At 57.3% G+C, this 20,565-nt stretch overlaps 11 protein-coding genes across 11 annotated transcripts; 4 read left to right on the top strand and 7 right to left on the bottom strand.

Annotated features, from left to right (window-relative positions):
- Nucleotides 1-258: 258 nt before the first annotated feature.
- On the bottom strand, nucleotides 259-1,744 carry J3D65DRAFT_529250 (2-oxoacid dehydrogenases acyltransferase-domain-containing protein; the record flags this gene model as incomplete). Its single annotated transcript, XM_066796657.1, has 4 exons — nucleotides 259-1,371; nucleotides 1,428-1,499; nucleotides 1,553-1,656; nucleotides 1,711-1,744. Coding segments are annotated over 4 exons (1,323 nt in total), but the record flags the coding sequence as incomplete, so codon positions are not given.
- A 488-nt stretch (nucleotides 1,745-2,232) lies between these two features.
- On the bottom strand, nucleotides 2,233-3,211 carry J3D65DRAFT_627251 (thermoresistant gluconokinase). The gene is given in 3 exon segments (XM_066800524.1): nucleotides 2,233-2,263; nucleotides 2,278-2,821; nucleotides 2,898-3,211. The coding sequence occupies 2 exon segments, from the start codon at nucleotides 3,105-3,107 to the stop codon at nucleotides 2,369-2,371; spliced, it is 663 nt and encodes a 220-aa protein (XP_066654473.1). The 5' UTR covers nucleotides 3,108-3,211; the 3' UTR covers nucleotides 2,233-2,263; nucleotides 2,278-2,368.
- A 739-nt stretch (nucleotides 3,212-3,950) lies between these two features.
- On the top strand, nucleotides 3,951-5,574 carry J3D65DRAFT_401381 (vacuolar protein sorting-associated protein 26B-A). Its single transcript, XM_066795929.1, has 5 exons — nucleotides 3,951-4,408; nucleotides 4,463-4,935; nucleotides 4,986-5,010; nucleotides 5,058-5,174; nucleotides 5,221-5,574. Exons 1-5 carry the CDS (start codon nucleotides 4,192-4,194, stop codon nucleotides 5,322-5,324), a joined length of 936 nt encoding a protein of 311 aa, XP_066654472.1. The 5' UTR covers nucleotides 3,951-4,191; the 3' UTR covers nucleotides 5,325-5,574.
- Nucleotides 5,575-6,403: 829 nt separating this feature from the next.
- On the bottom strand, nucleotides 6,404-7,532 carry J3D65DRAFT_401333 (uncharacterized protein). The gene is made up of 2 exons (XM_066795928.1): nucleotides 6,886-7,532; nucleotides 6,404-6,740 (listed from the first exon to the last, which is right to left on the bottom strand). Exons 1-2 carry the CDS (start codon nucleotides 7,419-7,421, stop codon nucleotides 6,596-6,598), a joined length of 681 nt encoding a protein of 226 aa, XP_066654471.1. The 5' UTR covers nucleotides 7,422-7,532; the 3' UTR covers nucleotides 6,404-6,595.
- Nucleotides 7,533-7,705: 173 nt separating this feature from the next.
- J3D65DRAFT_668499 (putative vacuolar protein-sorting-associated protein) lies at nucleotides 7,706-8,736 on the bottom strand (the record flags this gene model as incomplete). Its single annotated transcript, XM_066803124.1, has 3 exons — nucleotides 7,706-7,818; nucleotides 7,927-8,002; nucleotides 8,167-8,736. 3 exons carry the CDS (start codon nucleotides 8,734-8,736, stop codon nucleotides 7,706-7,708), a joined length of 759 nt encoding a protein of 252 aa, XP_066654470.1.
- Nucleotides 8,737-9,079: 343 nt separating this feature from the next.
- On the bottom strand, nucleotides 9,080-11,360 carry J3D65DRAFT_627234 (Aldehyde/histidinol dehydrogenase). The gene is made up of 4 exons (XM_066800523.1): nucleotides 11,089-11,360; nucleotides 10,925-11,032; nucleotides 10,505-10,869; nucleotides 9,080-10,456 (listed from the first exon to the last, which is right to left on the bottom strand). The coding sequence occupies exons 1-4, from the start codon at nucleotides 11,242-11,244 to the stop codon at nucleotides 9,331-9,333; spliced, it is 1,755 nt and encodes a 584-aa protein (XP_066654469.1). The 5' UTR covers nucleotides 11,245-11,360; the 3' UTR covers nucleotides 9,080-9,330.
- A 395-nt stretch (nucleotides 11,361-11,755) lies between these two features.
- J3D65DRAFT_554173 (nucleolar GTP-binding protein 2) lies at nucleotides 11,756-13,451 on the bottom strand (the record flags this gene model as incomplete). Its single annotated transcript, XM_066797168.1, has 3 exons — nucleotides 11,756-12,970; nucleotides 13,022-13,279; nucleotides 13,341-13,451. The coding sequence occupies 3 exons, from the start codon at nucleotides 13,449-13,451 to the stop codon at nucleotides 11,756-11,758; spliced, it is 1,584 nt and encodes a 527-aa protein (XP_066654468.1).
- Nucleotides 13,452-14,121: 670 nt separating this feature from the next.
- On the top strand, nucleotides 14,122-15,500 carry J3D65DRAFT_400843 (glycerol-3-phosphate phosphatase). Its single transcript, XM_066795925.1, has 4 exons — nucleotides 14,122-14,541; nucleotides 14,606-14,667; nucleotides 14,729-14,838; nucleotides 14,903-15,500. The coding sequence occupies exons 1-4, from the start codon at nucleotides 14,485-14,487 to the stop codon at nucleotides 15,391-15,393; spliced, it is 720 nt and encodes a 239-aa protein (XP_066654467.1). The 5' UTR covers nucleotides 14,122-14,484; the 3' UTR covers nucleotides 15,394-15,500.
- On the bottom strand, nucleotides 15,500-16,237 carry J3D65DRAFT_400764 (uncharacterized protein). The gene has a single exon (XM_066795922.1). The coding sequence runs from the start codon at nucleotides 16,060-16,062 to the stop codon at nucleotides 15,607-15,609; it is 456 nt and encodes a 151-aa protein (XP_066654466.1). The 5' UTR covers nucleotides 16,063-16,237; the 3' UTR covers nucleotides 15,500-15,606.
- J3D65DRAFT_400775 (uncharacterized protein) lies at nucleotides 15,967-19,060 on the top strand. The gene is made up of 2 exons (XM_066795923.1): nucleotides 15,967-16,749; nucleotides 16,808-19,060. The coding sequence occupies exons 1-2, from the start codon at nucleotides 16,459-16,461 to the stop codon at nucleotides 18,806-18,808; spliced, it is 2,292 nt and encodes a 763-aa protein (XP_066654465.1). The 5' UTR covers nucleotides 15,967-16,458; the 3' UTR covers nucleotides 18,809-19,060.
- Nucleotides 19,061-19,423: 363 nt separating this feature from the next.
- J3D65DRAFT_627224 (uncharacterized protein) lies at nucleotides 19,424-20,199 on the top strand. Its single transcript, XM_066800522.1, has one exon. It carries the CDS (start codon nucleotides 19,810-19,812, stop codon nucleotides 20,068-20,070), a length of 261 nt encoding a protein of 86 aa, XP_066654464.1. The 5' UTR covers nucleotides 19,424-19,809; the 3' UTR covers nucleotides 20,071-20,199.
- The last annotated feature ends 366 nt before the right edge of the window (nucleotides 20,200-20,565 follow it).

Genomic DNA, 20,565 nt, shown 5'->3' with positions numbered 1-20,565 from the left:
TGAGAGAGAAAATAGGGAGAAACGAACAGTCAGCGGTGGAAGAAAGCTTGACAGAGAATAAGAGAAGAAAGTCGAGCAGCTGGTGGAAGAATGGTCTAGAATTGCATTTCCCTCTTTTTCCAAGTATGTCTCCTTTTCTTTATGCAATGCAAATGCAATGCAAATGCAATGAATGATGCAAGATGCAACAAAGGAATTGCACAGATGAAACAACACATAAACACCGATGCCATACAGCAGCCATGTAGCACAACGACGCTACTTCATGACAACCAGCCACGCAGCCGGATCCTCTAGACACGCCCTCACCACCTCGGCGCACCTTGCCACCATGGCGCCATCAACGACGCGATGATCCGCCGCCCAGCTCAACACTGCCTCGTCTCTCCTCACAACACTGCCATCGGGTGCAAAGGCCGGGACAGCGCGAGCGCGGCCGACGCCGAGGATGCCGACCTGTGGAGGCACAATGACGGGAGCAACAGCACCTCCACCAATGCTGCCAATATTGCTCACGGTAAAAGAGGGCCCGGCGAGGTCAGCGGAGGCGAGTTTGCCGTCGCGTGCGAGGGCTGACAGGCGTGCTAATTCGGTTGCCAGGCTGTGGATGGTGTGCGCTTGAACGGCGCGGACAACGGGGACGAGCAGACCCGAGGGCGAGTCGACGGCAATGCCGATGTCGTGCGAGGCCCTGTGGATGAGCTTGGGCGACGAGGGCGATGAATCGTCGAGGTGCGCGTTGAGGGAGGGAAAGCGCGTTAGGGCGTGGGACACAGCTTTGAGGATGAAAGGGAGTGCGGAGAGTTTGGGGCAAGGGGTTGGTGCGAGAAGGTTGCTGGTAGAGTTGAGTTTGCGGCGGAGGTCGTTGAGGGGTGTGAAGTCAATGCTGTCCGTGTAGAGAAAGTGTGGGATTGAAAGGGACTTGGTCATGGTCTTGAACATTTGCCGTTGTATGGGCGTCAGGGGGACTGTAAGATCCTCTGGTAGCTGAGCTGGAGGTGCGCCCGCAACGCTTGGATGTGGTGGATTGACCTTGGATGCAGCGAATCTTTGCACGTCCTCCTTGAGTACCCGCCCATCTTTTCCAGTTCCTTGCACGTCGGTTATCTCGACGTTGAGCTGCTTGAGCATATGCCGAACGGCGGGTGTGGCCAGATTGGCATATTTGCCACGAATAGCCTTTTCCGAGGACTGATTGGGACGGATGGGCGTTTCCCCTGTCGACGCATCTGGAGCGCTTGCTTTTGAAGGTTGCCCCGATGACGTCGGTAATGTTTGGCCGGGTTGCGCGGGCGCCTCTACGTCTGGTGACTCTACGATTGCCGCGTCTGCAGCGGAAATTTCGCCTTGTATGTCGATATCGACCAACGGCTACGGCTGCAGTCAGTCAACCGCATGGTGGATGCATTGCTGCCCTGGCAACTAACCTTGCCGACCTTGGCCACCTCATCTGCCTCATAGTGCAACTTCTTTATGACGCCGTCGAATCGAGATGTAATCTGCTGAGTGGTTGGCACATGATGTCTGGGTCCGGCAAAGTATGGGCGGTTACTTCGACAGTGGCCTTATCCGACTGGACCTCGCAGATCTTGTCGAATTGCTCGACTCGGGCGCCCGGGCGAACAAACCATTGGATGACTTGACATTCGGTGATGCCTATTTTCGTTAGCCCCTGCAGGCGACCGGAAATGTGGGAGGAGGGGGAAAAACCTTCGCCAATGTCGGCCAAAAGGTACGGCTTGACCACTGTGCGTCTGGCCGATGCGTGGAACAGGTGCGCGGGGCAATGGCAGGGAGGCGTCGCAGCGCGGAGGGGGCTCAGCAGGAGGGATGGTCTCGATGCAGGACGGACGACGCCGGTGAAGAAGTGCCTCATGGTGAAGAGTTACTCATGAAAAGACAGCGCGGCTGATGGATATATCCCAGTTGTGGTGGGATGTTGAATGCATCAACAAAGCCGACGGTAAGCGGGGCGCGGAGTGCGGAGGAGCTGGAGCTGGAGCTGGGGCGGGGATTGGGCCTGGGACTGGGGTAGTAGTGCGGGGTGAGTCAGCAGGCGGACGGAATCAGATCGATGCCCAGGTGCCATGGCATGGATCCCGTTGGCCTGTCCCTGTCTGGCTCCAGAAACCCCTTTGGCCTTGGCTGATGACATCGACAACAAAGCCCGATGCTCGATTTGCAGAGACAAGTGTCGACGTAAATTTAGATACGTACTATGCTGGTAAACCGGGGATTCCAACGCCTTCCATGATCCTAACCAAAGCTGTCGCTTTTGAGTGCGCCCTTGATGCCATCGCTCAATGCTCGCCAAGTGAGACAAGGAAAATATCAAACAGAATTACAACGAGACAGGAAAATGCGTCCGTCATGGCGAGACCAGAGTGTCTCGCTTCAGCACCTCGGTGACAACTCTCAGGGCCAGCGTTTGCACCTCGCTCATGGCCCCGCTAACGTCGACGCTCAGGACGTCTCGCGACAGCTCCTCGTCGTTCGGCTCCTCGAGACTTTCGAATTGGCTGTTGACCATGTTGTCCTTCATGTAGTGGCCGGCGCGTGAGCGCACTCTCTGGAGCAGCAACTCCTTGGGGGCCTTGAGGTAGACGAAGTGGACGACGACATTGGCGTTGTTGTAGGATGCGACGCGGATAACGTCGCGGTATTTCTTCTTGAGGGCGCTGCAAGTGACGACAACCCCCGAGGCGCCAACATTGAGGTGCTTGACAGCCTCCTCGCGGAGCTGGATGAGCCAATCCCACCTGTCGGCGTCGGTGAGTGGGATGCCGGCGGCCATTTTGTCGATGTTGGTCTTTGGGTGGAACTGTGGGGGGGGGGGGGGGGGATGAGTCAGCGGTGCGGTGCGGCGCATGGAGTCGGCAAGCGCAAGCAAGACCCACCTCGTCGCCCTCAATGTAGGGCAGCTGGAGCTGGCCAGCCAGGTACTTGGCCACGGTGCTCTTTCCACAGCCCGCGGGGCCAGTGATGATCCAGATGTGGCGGTGGTGGGGAGGCGGGCGCACGCCGTTTGTGGTGGGAAGGGCAGGAGACATGGTGTTGTTTGTCGGGGCCGAGCCATAGATGCTCGGGGTCTTGTCGTAAGTCAACATGTTGAGGGCGAAATGCAGGAGGCGAGGGAAGATAAGGCAGGACGCGGTGGGCTGGAGGATCAAACGAGAAGAGTTGAGAGGAAGGGGAGAGGTTTGGGGTTAAAGTGGGAGCGGACGCGGATTCGCATTATGAAGGCAGAGGCATCCTTGGGCTCGCCCAGGGCAGTGCAGCCAGCCGCAAGGGCGCTTGACATCACTGGCCTGGGCGGGAACCGTAAGCCGGGGGGGTCAGGGCGAATAGGAGGCCATCGGCGTTTGAAGAGGGCATCTGTCTTGGCGTGGGGAGCGCAGGCAGATCTGTTGCGCGGTCCTGAGTTGCATTGGGCAAACTAACTTTGGCGGAAGCGGAACGCTCTGGCCTCGGGTCTGCTCTGCTGTGCTGTGCGCTGGCCGCGACATGGATGGATGGAAGAAGTCTTTTGCTGTTTTGAATGCTTGAACTGCCCGTGGGATGCCGCGTGGGGGTACAGGCAGCCAGGGCATCGGCAACCGGATTCCCGTCCCTTGTCGTACGGTAGTACAGTAGGTTGGGACCGCACCTAGCGCTGCGTAGCGGCCGCCGCTGCCGCTGCCGCTGCCGCTGCCCTGGCTGTGGCCTCATCCGGAGCCTCCAGCGCTGGTAAACAAACCATGTGTCGCATTTCGCGCGCGTCTGGGCAAATGAGTGGGTTGTGCCGTGGGCCGTGGGCCGTGGGACGTGGTCCGGTCGCTGCTCACACTGTGCACCGTCGGGTCTCGTACAGTTGGGTACCGTAGGTAAGGCTGAGACTTCTAGAAACACAAAGGAAACAGACACGACGCCAGGACTGCCTGCGCCACTCGACTGCACCGCCAGCCCCGGATAAACAGTCCCCCCGTCAGCCACACCCCGTCCGCCCCGTCCCCAGCTCCTGAGCTGTGCTCCCGCCCGCCGCCATGCACCCAGCTCCGCTGCCTGACGTTCGAGCTACGCTCCACGCGCACCAAACTGGCCCTCCAACCTCTGCTCCTCCGCCAATACCTCGAACCGACGCGCTCCGACGCGCTTAATCACGTCCTCCCTCTCTGACCGCCCCTCCGCCCTCCGCACGAGTCCACCCCCACCATGTCCCTCTTCTTCTCCACCCCCGTCGACATTGACATTGTCCTCGAGGACAGCGATGAGCGCGCCACCGTCGACGTCAAGCTGGACAAGAACCGCAGGGAAAAGGTCCCTCTGTACATGGATGGAGAATCTGTCAAGGGTCAGGTCACCATTCGTCCCAAAGATGGCAAGCGCCTGGAGCACATGGGCATCAAGGTCCAGTTCATTGGCACCATAGGTCTGTCCCGCCTGCCTCTGCGTCACCTGGTGCTCTGCTGACCCGTCCCCCAAGAAATGTTCTTTGACCGCGGAAACCACTACGAGTTCCTCTCGCTCGGCCAAGAGCTTGCCGCCCCGGGCGACCTCCAGCACCCCCAGACTTACGACTTCAACTTCAAAAACGTCGAGAAGCAGTACGAGTCATACAATGGCATCAACGTCCGCCTGCGCTACTTTGTGCGCGTCACCGTGTCGCGGAGAATGGCTGATGTCGTGCGGGAAAAGGACATTTGGGTCTACTCCTATCGCATACCCCCCGAGACAAACAGCTCCATCAAGATGGACGTCGGCATTGAAGACTGCCTCCACATTGAATTCGAGTACTCCAAATCAAAGTACCATCTCAAGGATGTCATTGTAGGGAGAATCTACTTCCTGCTTGTGCGGTTAAAGATAAAACACATGGAGCTGTCCATCATTCGCCGCGAGACAACAGGAGCCCCGCCCAATCAGTACAACGAGAGCGAGACGTTGGTGCGCTTCGAGGTTTGTACAACCCTCACCGCCTTCTACACATGCGCTGATTTAGACTACAGATCATGGACGGTTCTCCATCCCGAGGTAAGCTTGTCGGCGCCACTGACGCGACTCTGGCTGACATGTCCAAGGCGAGACGATTCCCATTAGACTCTTCCTGGGCGGCTTCGACTTGACCCCCACATTCCGCGAAGTCAACAAGAAATACTCGACACGCTACTATCTCAGCTTGGTCTTGATAGACGAAGGCAAGCAACCCCAGCTCGATGCCTGGCCTGTACTGACGCCGAGCAGACGCGCGCCGCTATTTCAAGCAATCGGAAATCGTCCTCTTCCGCCAGGCCCCCGAAGGTCTTGCCGCTGCCGTGGCTCAAAACCAACAGATTCAGCAGCCATGAGTTGTGGGCCGACAATCTCCGCAAAAACAAAAACAAAAAATCATCCCACTCTGTCCCTGCGCCAACCCTGGGCGCACATGGCAAGGGTCCAATTGCGAGAGGAGCATTTGACTTGATCAACACCTCGGCCCAGACTTGCTTTTTTCGAATGAGGCACCAGCTGCTCAATGCATGCACCCCACACACCAAACCAAACACTTGATCTGACACTGACTCTCCGACCCGACTGACCCCGCTTGCCTGCCCGTCCACCCATCCACGACCGTTTTCTTCATCTGGATACAACGTATACCAATTCTCATTGTGTCGGCGAATGACAGCTTGGTTTTCCCTATTCACATCGCGCCGCACCACCACCACATCTTCCCTGGGTCTTCGCAAAGACAAGAGCTGTTGGTCTGTTCCGTGTACCAAAATACTCTCGAAGCCATTGGCATAAATAATACCAAACCACGAATAATGTCATGTCCTGTCACGAATGCAGCCGATTGTGTTCCCATCATCCCGAGGTCATTCGCTCCTCTGTTCCTTGATCTGAAAGAGTAACTCTGTCCGCAGGCGAGAGAGACAGAGCGAGCTGATCCGATTCGCCTCGCATCGAGTCACCTGCCCCCATGCTTCCCCGTCTACCCGGCGTCTGGCCCATCGGCTCTGCCTGCCAGCCATACACCTGGCTCCCGGCACACATCGCCGCCCCCAATCCATCTCATGATACATACACGTCCCAAGCCAAAACCCACCACCCAGCCTGCTGCCTAGATACCCGACCTAGCAGCAGCAGACGACAAGACTTCGACGCAACTTGTGTACATGGCGCACCTTGTCTCGTGTCCTCATTGCCCTTCTTACCCCGCCCTATGCGTGCTGACCACTCACTGAACGATTGACGAACCCAACCCACGCATGACGAGCAGCGAAAACAGTCGAGAGGAGGACGGCTGATGGCGGACCTGACCCGACCCGACCGGCACCCCGTCGTCTGTCTCGCTCGCTCGCTCTTTTCCGCGCCCTTTTCCATCGCCTTGCCTTGCGTGCGTATCGCCTGCGCGCGTTTCCGCCGTTTCCGCCCTTCCTTCGCCTTCTTCGGCGTCTTCGCGATGTTGTTGCTGTTGTTGGAATCTGCCTGCAGCCTATCCGCCATTTCTCCCTTCCCCTCCACCGCCCCCGCGTGTCTTTGCTAGGGACAGGCGAGGTGGGTAGGCGCGTAGGAATGTATGTGCCCGCCTCTGGCCGTTTTCCCCATGCGCGTAGATGAGTGAGTGGGGGCTGCTTTATGCCGTTCGCCGCACGTTGACTTGGATGACATGCAGAGGCATAGATGGGCATGTGTGGTGATGGTTGGTCAGCCAGCCCTGGTGTACATAGCCATAGATGGCTATTTTGTATTGTTCTGACCAAATTGCCACCTTTTTGTATCTGGTTGCTCGACCAGTAAGTAAGTAGTGAATGAGTGAGTGTCCTCTGAGAGCTCGGCACCCAGACAGACAAGTCACCGGCCCAGATACCTAGATTCCTTTCCAGCTGCAAAGATTGGTCAGTGCGTGGAATTGGCGCGACTTACCGATAGCCCTGCTGTCTTTCTCTCCTGCTCTTGTTGTTGCTGTTGTTGTTGTTCACTTGGTACCGTCTTACTTGACCTTGCCTTAGCCCCTTTACCCACATCGCCCCCAGCTGGCCTGCCTGTCTCGTTCGCGGCTGCTCATTCACACTCAACTGTTCTCTACGCGCCACTACACACACTACCCATGCGCTATGCTCTATGCACGGGCTCCATCGCGTTGTTGACAGTGACTCGTTCCGTCTCGTTTCGGCGGAACTTATGTATGTAGATACAAACATGTTGCTGGCATGACGGCCGAAAAAGGTGGTTGTTGTGGAACGAGACTGGAACAGACAAAAGACGGAGAAGAGGAGGTGGACGCGCAAGGAAAAGGGGAAAATGGAGCGTAGAGCGTGCTGATCGTACTGCAATACAGTCACGGGTACGGCAGTGATGGACGAATTAATGCGCCACGACGCAGCGGCTGTCTGGTAGCTTGGATAAGCAGAGGCGCAATTATCATAGAGCTTGGTTTGTTCTTTTTGCTTTTTCTCCATGTGCTGTTGTTGCTCTTGGTGTAGGTAGGGAGCGCCGCCGCCGAAAGACTGCACGTCTTTTTCTCCCCGCAACCGCAAACTATCGCCAGAGACAGCAAGCCACAATAAGGACAAAGTCTTCTCCTCACTCACTTACTCACTCACTCGCCCTACTCGACTCTACAACCGCACATCAATCTCCTCACACAAATGTGTATCGTTTGGGGAGGGGTATCTCAAAGAAGCAAGAAAGATCAGAACAAAACGCCACGTGTGCTGCCGAACATGTACGGTACCAGCTAGGATCAGAAGAACTTGACGCCCAGCGAGTCGTCGCTACCAAAGATTTGCGCCTTGCCGCGCTTGACCAGCACCTGCAGCGATTTCTGGAGGAGCGAGGCGTCCATGCCGTGGAATTCTGCGTGGGGCGATGAGTTAGCCATGGCGGCGGCGAGTGTGGAAGTCGGGGGATCAGCGGGTTTGGAGGGAAGGAAGTGAGGGACAGAGGAGATGGAGGATGGTTTACCTTGCGATGCCGTCGCGTCGCTCTCGGTGAGCTCGTAGAGGGTGAGGACCGTGTTCTTCTGGCCTGTTGCGTCGACCTGCAGCGCCATGATATCAGCGTAAAATCCCAACATAGAAGACCTAGGAAGAACGGGAAGAGCAAGAAGGACATCAGACAGCCCCCTCCAAAGCACCACCCCCAGCAGCAACCCCTTGGAGAGCAATTTCTTGTCCCACAACGAAATAAAACAGACCAACTTACCCAGCCCTCCAACACACCCGCCCACTCCTCCGGCCTGCGCCAGTATATCCACATCCTCCCCGACGCATTGCCCTCACCCGCCACGGCCGACCCCCTCCCCGCAGCGCCGCCCAACCCCCCAACCAGCGACGCCGCCGCCGCACCAGCTCCACCCCCACCGCCGCCGCCATCCGCGGCGCCGTCGACCCACTCGGCCCTGTATCCGCCCTCGGCGCTGGCCATGTACGAGAGGACGGCGCGGGCGTCCTGGGCGCTGAGCCGCTTGCCGATGCGGCGGTTCCAGAACAGGTCCGAGTCGAGCGCGTCGACGAGCGACAGCACGAAGCGCCGCTGGTGCCGGCAGTACGACTGGATGAAGGCCGACCACGACGCCAGCTGCGACGTGCGCGTGCTGAGCACGGGCTGCAGCGTGAAGAAGGGCGGGAAGCTGTAGTGTGGCGGGTAGTTGAATGAGGTGTTGTTGTTCGCGGCGGCGGGGTAGGGCGATGCCGCTGTCGTTGGTATGCTGCTGGTGCGCAGGTGCGACGAGGGCGATGGCGAGTACGGCGGTTGCGGCGTTGTGCTGGTCATGTTCGAGGTGTGGTGGAGGTCGGGTTGCGGTCAATCGTAGGTGGGCGAAAGATGTGGCAGGACTGGGCTGCTGAGGTCGATTGACGGTATTTCACCTTCTCTTGCTTGCCGGTGTGCAGGATGATGTTCTGCGAGTTGGTGGGATCTGCCCTGAATAGAGGTGTTGGGATTGGAGCTGCGGCACGTTTGCGATGCGACGTCTACTGGACGCGCACCGACCTGAGCTTGTACCCGGCAGGGACCATCAGATGTCGGTTTCGTCATCAAGCGCACGGTCTGCTCTCTCCAACGACGACAAATGCAGAGAACCAATATCACATCTGTTTGCAATAGTGCTTTTGAAGTTCGAATTGATTTCTCTACAGGTTTAATTTCAAGTTAGGATTCAAAGAAAGTGGGCAAATATCTAATATTTCACCCAGGCTATGCGTTACTCGATACGGAGCTCCAGAGTGGTGGCATGACAACAGTTTGATACAGTAAAATCGCTTTTATTCATATATGCAGTTCGATGCTGCAGAGAGATGCCATGATGCCGTAAAAACACAAAACCCCCCAACGTTTGAAACCTATTCCTCAAAAGAACCACTCCGCCTACTCGTTGCTCGGGTACGTAACCTTCTCCAGGGGCACAAACTCCTCCTTGATAGACCTCATGCTCACGAATCGGCTCAGCAGGTTGCCACTGCCCGCCTTGTCGTTGGTGCCCGATGCCCTCGCACCGCCAAACGGCTGCTGGCCCACAACGGCGCCGGTGCTCTTCGCGTTGACGTAAAAGTTGCCGGCGGAGTTGCGCAGCGCCTCCTCGGCGAAGCGGATGGCGTACCGGTCCTGTGCAAAGATGCTGCCGGTCAGAGCGTAGTCGGTTGCCGAGTCAATCGTCTTGCAAATGTTGGCAAAGGCCTCGGGCGCCGCGTCGTCGTAGACGTGGGCGACGAGGACGGGGCCGAAGAGCTCGCGGGAGAGGAGCGGGTGGTCTGGGTTGCGCGTCTCGTAAACGGTCGGGTGAATGAAGTAGCCCTTGGAAGAGTCGTGCTTGCCACCGACTACGAGTTCAAGCCCGGAGTCGTTCTTGGCCTCGTCAATGACCGAGGAGAGCTTCTTGAATGAAGCGTCGTGGATGACGGGGCCGATGAAGTTGGAATAGTCGTTGGGGGGTCCAATCTTGAGCGCAGACACCTCGTCGATGAGCTGCTGCTTGAACTGCGGCCAGAGCGATTCGGGCACATAGATGCGCGATGTGGCGCTGCACTTTTGGCCTTGGAACTCAAAGGCTCCACGGACCGTCTGCTTGACGGCATTGCTAACATCGGCGGAGGGGTGGATCAGGTGGAAGTTCTTGCCGCCAGTCTCGCCGACAATGCGGGGGTAACCTCTGTATCCGCCCTCGGCGACACGCGAGGCAATTTGGCCGTAGAGGCTGCGGAAGACGGCGGTACTGCCGGTGAAATGCAGGGCGGAGAATTCGCGGTGGCCGAGAACAACCTTGGTGACTTCCTGGGCATCACCGGGCACGAACTGAATGACGTTGGGGGGCAGACCGGCTTCCAGGAGGATCTTGTAGAGCAGCCAGTTGGAGAGCATGGCCGAAGGGGATGGCTTCCAGACAACGACGTTGCCCATCAGAGCGGGAGCTCCGGGCAGGTTACCGGCAATGGCAGTGAAGTTGAAGGGGCTGATGGCGTAGACGAATCCCTCGAGCGGGCGGTATTCGACGCGGCTGGTTTTGTCAATTTAGTCCCGTGTGTGCCGTTGTAGGAGTACTTACTTCCATACACCAGGAGCATTGTGCACAGGCTGCTGCGCATACATCTCCTGGGCATACGAGACGTTGAACCTCAAAAAGTCGCAGAGCTCAGCAGCAGAGTCAATCTCAGCCTGCCATGCGTTCTTGCCCTGTCCAACCATGGTGGCAGCCATAATGTCATATCTGTATTTTCCGGAGATCAAGTCGGCAGCCTTGAGGAAAATAGCGGCGCGGTCCGCAAAAGGGAGAGCCTCCCACTCAGGCTTTGCCTTGAGCGCGGCGTCAATTGAGGACTGGACATTTTCCGAAGTGGCGCTGGAGTAGTTGGCAATGACGTCGGCGTGCGAGGAGGGGTTGACTTGGGTGTGAGTGCGGGAGCTGGTAATCTGAAATTGATGAGTATCTTGTTGCCATGAGTTCGAAGTTCGAAGTCGACGGTACCTGTTTGCCGCCAACAAAGACGGGGATGTCGAGAGGTCCCTGCTTCTTTATCCGCTCAACGGCGTCCTGGAGCTTTTGGCGGTCGACGGAGCCTTTGATGTAGTGTTTCTGGTCCAATGCGTCAGCTTGAAATCAATTGGACCAATGTTTCGACAATCGCTCACGTTGGGCTCGTTGTCGACCTTGGGAACCTTGAAGGTAGCCAGCGTCCCCGCGTTCCTCATGGCGCACCGTGATGGCCATTGCGCAGCCAGTGTGCGGGGCCGCGAAGCCGTCGCAAGCTTGCCGAACCTTTGAAGGTGACGCGTAGAACCCATCATGATGAAGGTGAAGAGACAGGTCAGACGGAACTAAGACACCTCAAGACGCAAAAGTCCCTCTCTGCACGGCGAACGGAGATGGTTTTGTAGTAGCTCCAGAAGTATGGATTCGTCGGTTAGTGTCGGATTTGGCCATAGCTCCCAGCTGCGCCCAGTCCGCCGACACCGGCATAGGGTCCGTCATCCACAAATGGTCTGATTGGCCAACCCCCGCCGAGTTACGTCTGAGTTGACGGCCTCGTGGAGATCATGTAAATCATCCGGCCGGCCAGGCGAGCATCGAGCAAACCCTGTGGAGAAGAGCCGTTGCTCGTGGGACTCGGCCGAGTAGATAACTTGCAACATTTCGATATCAACAACTAGTTAAACCGCCATCATGGTGAAAACGCCCAGTCTGATTGAGCTACAAATTTACTTTTGAACCGATTCTTTTTGAGAAAGTACCGCCCTAGAGCCACAATTCTGATCCAACGCCAAACACCTTTTGTGCTTTATGCCCTTGTCATTTCCATCAAGTCTCCATGGCCTCGCCCTGGGTATCCGCATCCTCTCCCCACAGCCCATCAAGCTTGAACTCTGCTGCCCACTCCGTGACAATCTGCTTGTGGTCACCGGCCGGCTCTGACACGCCTTCAGGCGTTTTCACCGTCAGCGTCGCGTCAGGTGCCAACTGCAAAGTCGGCGCATCCATCCACCCCTGAATTCTGCCGTCCCGCCAGTCTGTAATGACCGTCAGGGCAGCAGCGTGCAAGTTCGGCACGCCTCCCTTGCCGAGACGACCGCGCTTCCGTGCCACTTGAACGAGGAAGTCGGTCGTGACATCGCCGTCGGGAGCCATGAGTGCCGGGAGCTGGTAAACTGCCAGAAGTTTGTTGAACATGTCTTCCGACTTGGAGAGGCGCTGGAGAAGGAGGTTGACGGCGGGTACCGGGTCGTTGATTTCCTTGGGAGGAATGGCATTGAGCAGGACCAGGCGCGCCTGCTCTTCAGCCTTTTGGGTGTTGTTGTGCGATGATGGGAAGACGATACCAGGAGAGTCGATGAGCTTGAGTTTGCTGTCTAGCTTCACCTCGCGGAGGCTCGTCGTCACGCCGGCTTCAGCACCTGTGGGGCAGGCTGCTTGGCGGTTGCCAATGCGAGAAGTCAAGGCGTTGATGACGGAAGACTTGCCGACGTTCGGGTACCCAATGATGCCGACAGAGATTGCCCTCTTCAGCTGCTTGGACTGGGCGTATGATTTGAGCGCCTTGAAAAGTGCCTCAGACGTGCCCTTGACAGTGAGCTGTTTGTGGTCAAAAGTTCGAGCATTCGGTGCGGCATTCGAGGCGCGAACTGGAAGGGTGGGAAAGTAGCGACGGAGGTGCGTGAGCCAGGCCTTGAGGGTCGGGGGAGGGATCAGGTCAATCTTGTTCAAGATGAGAATGAGACGCTTGTTGCCCGCCTCTGCTGCCATGACCTGGCGCTCAACCTCTTTCGACCTGGTGCCTTCGGGGTCCCTGGCGTCCAAGACGTAAAGAATAACATCTGCCGCTTCCACCACTTGTTTGAAAATCTTGTCGTAGGCCTTTCTCGAAGAGTCTTTTCGTAGAGAGTTCTCGTCGTCGTCCATGGCGTTCCATCCATTGTCCTCCTCGTCCATCTCGTCGTCGTCATCATGTTGTGCCTCATACTCTGCTGCCCGGGCCCTAGCAGATGCGATCAGGGCGGCCATGGGATTCGCGTCGTCCTGGTGATCGTTAGCCAGGTCACTTTGTAGCTTGGAGCCGACTCGACATACCTCATCCATGGCGTCATCGTCATCTTCCTCCAAATCAAACATTTCATCCTCATCGTCGTCTTCCATTTCGTCGGCGCCATCCGCAGCGCCGGCCTTTTTCTTTTCAGCCTTGCGCTCCCTAGCCTCTTCGCGGAGCTTGGCCTGTTCCTCCTGCTTCATTCGCTTCTTCTCCTCAATCTCGGCCAGAATCTTGTCCTTGAAGGGAAACAGGTTGGGAATGCCGGGGTCCTTTTTGACCTTGGACCTCCATTCGGGGTTCTACAAAGGTTGTGAGCTTTTTGTACGAGTCGCAGCGACCCAAGCAAAGGGTCTCTCGTACCTTCTTGGCCTGCTTGCGCTCTTTGCGCTGCTTGTTGGCAGAGGCCTTTTCGATCTTGTGGCGCAGGCGCACGGGGACGCGCTTCGACTTGGGCTCTAAGAAAAATGTCATCAGCGGGGTGACGACATGGCCAGATCTTGTCTGTACGTACTTCCGACTTTCATGGCGTGTTGTGGCAGATTGCGGGTTGAGGTCGCAAAAGTTACTTGGTGCTCGAATTTTTGGCCGGACTTGGGCCAAGATTTGGCGGATAAACGCCGGTCTGGCCACGGCCCAATCACATGCAACGTCGCGACATGGGCCTCAACTCAGGCCGATCCGTCGGATTCGCGGAGGAGAGCGGGTCAAGCCACCATTTTCGCTCTCGGTAGTTCGACCACAGACGACCTTGTCATTTTGGGGTTGCGCTTGAGCTAGCTTACAGCCCACGCGGGCTGGGTTGGAATCACGGCAGATTGACCGGTAAGAGACGGTTGCGAGGAAGAGCAGGCCTCGTCGAGAACGGCAAGCCTCATGCAGGTACAGTACAGTAGGTAGTGTACAGTCGACTGTCGACGCGTCCAGAGACAACCTGAGACGAACGACGTCGTGGCGGAGAGCGCGCTCGGCCCGCGCCGCCCGTGAGCTTACCTTGGCTGCACCCTCATCGACATGCTGCATGTCAATTGATGGAGAGCCAAGTTGGACGCGGTCAAGTACGGCCAAGGTAGTCTTCTGCCAGTCAACGTGACCTTGGGCCAAGGTAGGCCAGAAGCTGAGTGGCTTAGGTTGGCTTGGTTCGGTTCGACAGTGATAGCAGAGTCTACTGATGAGAAGGTGCGATGCGTAGGGCTGGTGGGCGCAAAGACGACCTGACCTGACTGCTGACCTCGACCGACCGCGCGCAACGGCAGCCAACGACTGTTGAAGGACCGACTGCGTGGGACATGGTCTGAGGAAGGCTTTCCAGCAACAGCAGCGCACCCGCGAGGCCCCCATTTCGGACATGTCTCGACAATATAAAATGACAGACATCTCACATCAATCACCCCAGACCCGCACAACCTAACCCAACGCCTCGCTCACGCCCCCCGGGTCCTCTGCAATCCTCCGGCTTTTTTTTTTGCTCATCTCCACAGCCATTCCCACCCCCTCGGTTCCTGCCATGCTAAGCGAATCCCGATTCTCGGCACCTCCCGAGGTCCACGACTTTGTTGGCTTGGTGAGCCCAGCCAGAGTCGTCCATGTCTTGCCCGGAGCTAAGCTGACCTGACGGGCTCCTATAGCTGTGGGACTGCGATGGCACCATTATAGATTCGACGGCCGCCATTGTCAAGTACTGGCACAAGTAGGTTTCAATGCCTGCAGTTCGAGCGTCGGTGGGCCCAGTGCTGATTTGCCGCATGTAGGATGGGCAAGCTGCTGGGAGTAGATCCCAATACCATCCTGGAGACTTCGCATGGGAGGCGGTCAATCGACGTGATAAGGATTTACAACCCGAGCCTCGCCACGTGGGACTGTCAGTCGAGGCCTCTTGCTGCCCCCATCTGACAATTGCACTGTTATTGACACCAAGCCGGCAGACGTGTCGTCAATGGAAGGCAGCGTCCCCAAGGAATTTGGCCACGACGCCGTCGAGATTCCCGGCAGCCGAGCGCTGTTGGACGGGCTCGAAGCGGCGGGAGCACCATGGGCCATTGTGACTTCGGGCACGCGGCCTCTGCTCACGGGCTGGCTCGACAGACTCCAGCTGGCGCGTCCAAAGCACGTCGTCACGGCCGAAGACGTGGTCCACGGCAAGCCCGACCCGGCATGCTACTTGCTCGGAGCGGAGAAGCTCCAGCTGGCCAAGGGGTCGGCGGTGCTGGTGTTGGAGGACGCTCCGGCCGGAGTGAGGGCTGGCAAAGCAGCGGGATTCAAGGTGGTTGCACTGGCGACGACACACGGTGTTGATCAGCTGAAGGAGGCCGGAGCGGACTGGATCGTAGCCGACGGGCAGAGCATGACGCTGAGGGGGTACGACAAGGAGAGCGGGCGAATCAGCATCGAGATTGGCAATGCCTGGCAGGGCTAGAGATCAGGAACATGGACATGACGCGTGGGTCGGGGTTTGCAAATTTGCTTTTGTCCGGGCGCGACTGAGGCGATTCGATTCGGCGTGGGTTGCATTGCATCAGGTGCATTCATGTAGGTAGACTGCAGGATTTCTAGAAGGGTTACAGCGCATTGCTTGGACGTGTGAGTAGGTTTGCCCTTGCGTTGGAGATACGAACGACAGAGATGGTCGTCAGAGGCTGGGCAGTCGAGATGGGCTGGCGAGAGGGTTCCTTTGGGTTTGGGCGGAGGCTGAGGGTCCGGCGGCTGGATGGGAGTTGGGAGCTGGGAGTTGGGAGTTGGGCCACAGCTGCAAGGTACAGTACGGGGCAGGCGGACGGACGGGCAGACGGGCGGGAGTGCGCCAGCCCCTTGACCGTGCGTGAGGAGTTGCGCAAAGAAAAGAAAGGACGAGGACGGCGAGGGTGATAATAATAATAACAATAACAACAATGACGCTGGAGAGCTGCACCGTCGCGAGGCACATGTTGACCTGAGCGTCGGCGTCGAGTGGATGACGGGAAGTGGATGGGATGGGTCCGTGGGAGGCGGCGGCGGCGGCGGCGGCGGGCAAATTCGCTGGCTCGCTGCGGCTGCGGGCACCCCTCCCTACTCCTAGGTAGTCCTCTCCCCCAGTCTTCGTTTCCATCGTTCCCTTCGACGGGCGGGCCTCGCTAAGCCAGCCAGCCAGCCAGCCAGCCCAAGCTCAGGTCAGGTCTCGTCCGTCTCTCCCAGTGCCAGTCCCAGTCCCAGTCCCGTCTCCGTCCACCCACCTCTCCTCTCCTCTCCCAGTCGCTCCCAATCAGCCCTCTCCCTCCTTTCTTGCTCGCCCTCTGGCTCCCTCGACCAAACCTTTCTTTACAAACCCCGAGTCGCTCGTTCCTTCCCATTTCGTCCCAATCTCCGTCCTCCGTCGACCGTCGACCGTCCGTCTCCCCACTCACTCACTCCCTCGATTAAGCCGCCTCCCTCCCAGTCCACTCCACAGCCTTGCTCACCGTCACGTCAACCCACCACTCCTGCGACAACACCACTCGAGGCCATCATGGCCCAGTACGCCGCTACCATGGCCTTTCACGGCCCCCCGAATCCTCCCGACCAGCTTCACCATCCAAACCACCCTCACCACCACCTGATCAAGGTCTCGTCCGAGCCAAACGTCAGGCTGCCGCAGCACCCCATGCACCCGCATCCCGTGTGCCAGGAAGCCAAACCGCGCCTCACAAAGGAGCAGCACGACATTCTCGAGGCACACTTTCAACAGCAAAACAAACCGAGCACTTCGACAAAAAAGGGCTTCGCCGAGGCCCTGGGCGTGCCCCTGGAGAAGATCAACGTAGGTCGCCCGAGGTCGCGTCAGGGTCCAGTTCAGTCCCCGTGCTGACAATTCTCAGAACTGGTTCCAAAACCGTCGCGCAAAGGTCAAGCAGGAATTGAAAAAGGCCCAGGCACAGCGGGAGCAGCTTGAGCAGCAAATGCACCAACAGATGCAACAGCCTCAGCAGCCCCAGCCCCAGCCCCAGCAGCAGCAGCAGCAGCACCCCCCGCCGCCCCAACCGCATCAGCAGCACCAACCCCAGCAGCAATCGCAGCAAATTCCAATGCGACCCATGATGCAGATTCCCCCGCAGTCGCAACCTCAAGACTTTTACGCAAACTCCACCATGACCTCGTCTTCGTTGCCCGGCAATGGATTCGCCGTCGCTCCCTCTCCAGAAATGGCCATGCCCCAAATATCCACCCAAGACTACAGCAGTCCGCACGGCCACGCTCTGCAATCGATATCCGAGTCGACCCAGCCGGGTTCCTACGACGGCATCATGGCATCTCTGGCGAGCGCTGGCTACGACGTGCAGACCACCAATGGCCTCTCCATGTCACAGAGCCTTCCCATGGACGATCCCTACATGATGTCCGATCCCCCGGGCCTTTCCAGCATGCCGGACGACCATCTTCAATTTTCCGACTCTTACGGCCCGGGCGATGTTCTTGGTGGGGGTTTCGGGGGGATGCCTGGCGGGGATTTTGAGTTTGACGCCCTCGCCTCATCCGCGCCTGCCTCGTTTGCTCGGAAATCCTTGTCCGCCTCCGCTTCGCCTTGCTCCGGACCACAGTCTCTCAACAATGCCAACTCTTCGGCAACCTCTCTGCAGTCCGGTTGGATGGACGACGGTGGCGCGACTCCGTCCAATCAATCTGCTCACGAACGGTCAGGAAGCATTGATCCGACAGATACCCAATGGATGCAAAACTTTGGCCAGGATGTGTACCATCACAACAACACGTCGAACCAGACGCTCATGTCGAGTGCACCTGACTTCAACCAGCAGTTGGGTTTTGCCGACGATTCTGCCAATCACGACTCTCCCGCGGGGCTTCTCAGCCAGTCAATGAGCAATGTTGACATTCAAGGGCCGGGTTCCGACATGGGTTTCAAACATGATCAATCTTCGAGCATCGCGGCGCGAAGGCAACGACCACGCCCTGCGGCGCTGGGTCAAGCATCCTTGCGCAGTGCTTCATACAGCGGCGGAATGCCCTCGTCTCCCGGCGCTTCCAATCAACACCTCAAGGCCAACATGCGCGTGCGCAAAACTCGCTCCACCGGTTTGTTCAGCGGCGGCGGGCGTATTCAGAAACCGATGCCAGGACCTCCTCAACGCTCGCCTCTCCAGTTTGCTTTCAACGAAGACGTCCTCTCCGGATACGGCCACGCCAACATCAACGGCCCTCCCATGGCAAGAAGTGCGTCGCTGGCTCCACCTACGCCTCTCACGCCGGGTGTTCCGACCTGGAGCTGCGCACCAGGGAGCGCCGGCATGCATAGCCACGAAGACCTCAGCCAAGTCGATGCGCCAAGTTCAGCTTTTAGCATGGCTCCTTCAACTTCCGTCTTTTCCAGCGCATCGCCGCCCGAGACCCCACATTCCTTGATTTCGTTAATGGCCGCCAGACCGACTTTCAAGGACACGCCTCCACAGTCTGCTCCTGCAACGCAGCAGAGTTTTCCTCGGAACCTGTTTGTCCCTCATCCCGCCATGGGGGAGCCTCAGCTGGATCACCACCAATCTTTCCGCAGGCCGTCGATGCCCGAGGCCGGCATGATGCAACCTGGTTTTGACTTCCCCATGCATCCCGGCGTGCCAATCATCAACACCAGCGAGATGGACCTAGCCCAATCCATGCAGTTTGCGCAGGACCCGTCTGCAATGGACAAGCAGATGCACCTGGGTCCTGACATGCACTACATGCCTGGAATGCAGCAGGACTTGTTTGTGCATCAGTACTCGCCGCCAGATCCGTCTGGGTTCGGGGGAAATGCGCCGCGGCGGCGCGAGTCTCAGCCAAAGAGCTACATTTTTGCGAATCAAACTCCTGGCGACTTCAAGGCATGAGCGCGCTCTCATTGGTTCGATAGCGACGTTGGGCATTTTTTGCACGTCAAAGAGACATTTCTTACGGACACGAAATCGGACCATTTCGACTACGGCACGAGCATCTTGGTTGTCGATGTCTCTGCACATTTGTTTCTCTCACGGAATTGGCCTCCTGGATATACCCCGGCTCTGGAGGCGAGCCGATCTGCGAATACTTTTGCAGCTCCGAAGCTGCTGTTTGTCGCATTACTTGATTGATCTTTCTGCCAAAATCTTTTCGCGGCCTTGTCTCCATGGTGTTCTCTGGGACGGTAGCAGCGTCGGCGTTGGAGCTTGTTTGGATCGACGATCCGTCTGTCTGTACTTTTCAAGCCGGAGCGAGCGACAACGGCCTTTGTCTGCCATCAGACTCGACTCGATGCGTTTCGATGAGCTTAATGCTTTAATTCGTTCATTACTACTTAATACGCCAATCCGGGGCCTTTTTTCATCCGGCGCGGACTGCTCCGAGATCCAGCAAGATGTACAAGGGAGCGATTTATTTTCCCGCTTCGCTCTTCAGGTCCAGCCCTCTCAAGGTTCGGCTTATCGTTCGTTATCTCGGCGTCTGGAGACGGTGTCTGCTTTCCTCACGCCCTGAACAGTCATTACGGTACTCGACTTTAATATTAATACGACGAATCACCCCCTTTTTCCTTTCTTTTCTTTTTCTTTCTTGCCAGTCTTTTGCAAATCAAACAGACGAGAAAGACAGGCGGGATTTGATTATCTGCTGTGCCGCTCCACCGGCCATCGTCCAGTACATTGGTTTAATGTCTTCCACACATTTCTCTCGATTTGGTCCTTTGTTCTCTCTGGCGGCATGATTTGGCAACGTGCGCCGAACACCAGCACTGGTTTTATTATTGTTGTTCACATTTTCTTTCATACGGTTTTGGATTGGTCTGATTTGGAGAAAGAGTCATTACAAAAAATGGGTCGTCAGTATTGGCTGGACCGAAGACAATTTCCGACATGGGATGGGATGGATTGAACTCGGACAGGACAGGACAGGGCTCTCCCCCTCTCGGTTTGCGAGAGCCTTTGGAGTCTTCATTGGTCTTTTATTTTTCATTTTTTTCCTTGAAAGTCTCGCAGTTGCTGCTACATTTCATACAAACATCTGTATGTTTGAGAGAAAGAGACGAGATGTGACGAGGAGGACTATTGGAGAGAAAGAAAAGGGGACAAAAAACAAGTGCCATCATCCTCCTCCGTTTCACTGTACGGTAACCGGGTAGGCCACTTGCACTACTGGCCGGTATGTATGGTATCATTATCGCCATTTGCTACCTAGATTACCTTGAGAGTACTACCTACCTACCTACTACCAACAAGTACAAAAGGCCGGTCCAGCAAATTTCCTGAGATAAACCGTTTTCCTGTGTGTCGTCACGTCATCGCCATGCAGCTACATCGGCCGGTAGGACGCGTAGGCAGCAGCTGCATCAAGCAGTAGCTAGCTGCAACAAGGCCTCGGGCTCGAACGGTGGGGCGGCGACCTGTTCGCGCCAAGGTAGGGCAGGTTCGCAGTGCGAGAGAGAGGTGGGCAGACAGTTGGGCAACGACGAGTGCTGGCTAGGTACATATGCCAACCAACGCCGGGCATGTCATGTGTCATGTCATGCGGATGCGATGCGAGGCAAGGCAAGGCAAGGCAAGGCAAGGCAAGGCAAGGCAAGCGTGCGGGGGCAGCGGCGGCGGCGGCGGGGGAAACGAAACACGTTTGTTCGTCT

Source organism: Phyllosticta citribraziliensis, assembly GCF_038025025.1.
Source record: "Phyllosticta citribraziliensis strain CPC 17464 chromosome Unknown J3D65scaffold_7, whole genome shotgun sequence".
NCBI classification, from domain to species: Eukaryota; Fungi; Ascomycota; class Dothideomycetes; order Botryosphaeriales; family Phyllostictaceae; genus Phyllosticta; species Phyllosticta citribraziliensis.
Note: the sequence above shows the minus strand (reverse complement) of the source record. Positions and strands in the feature narration are given on the sequence as shown.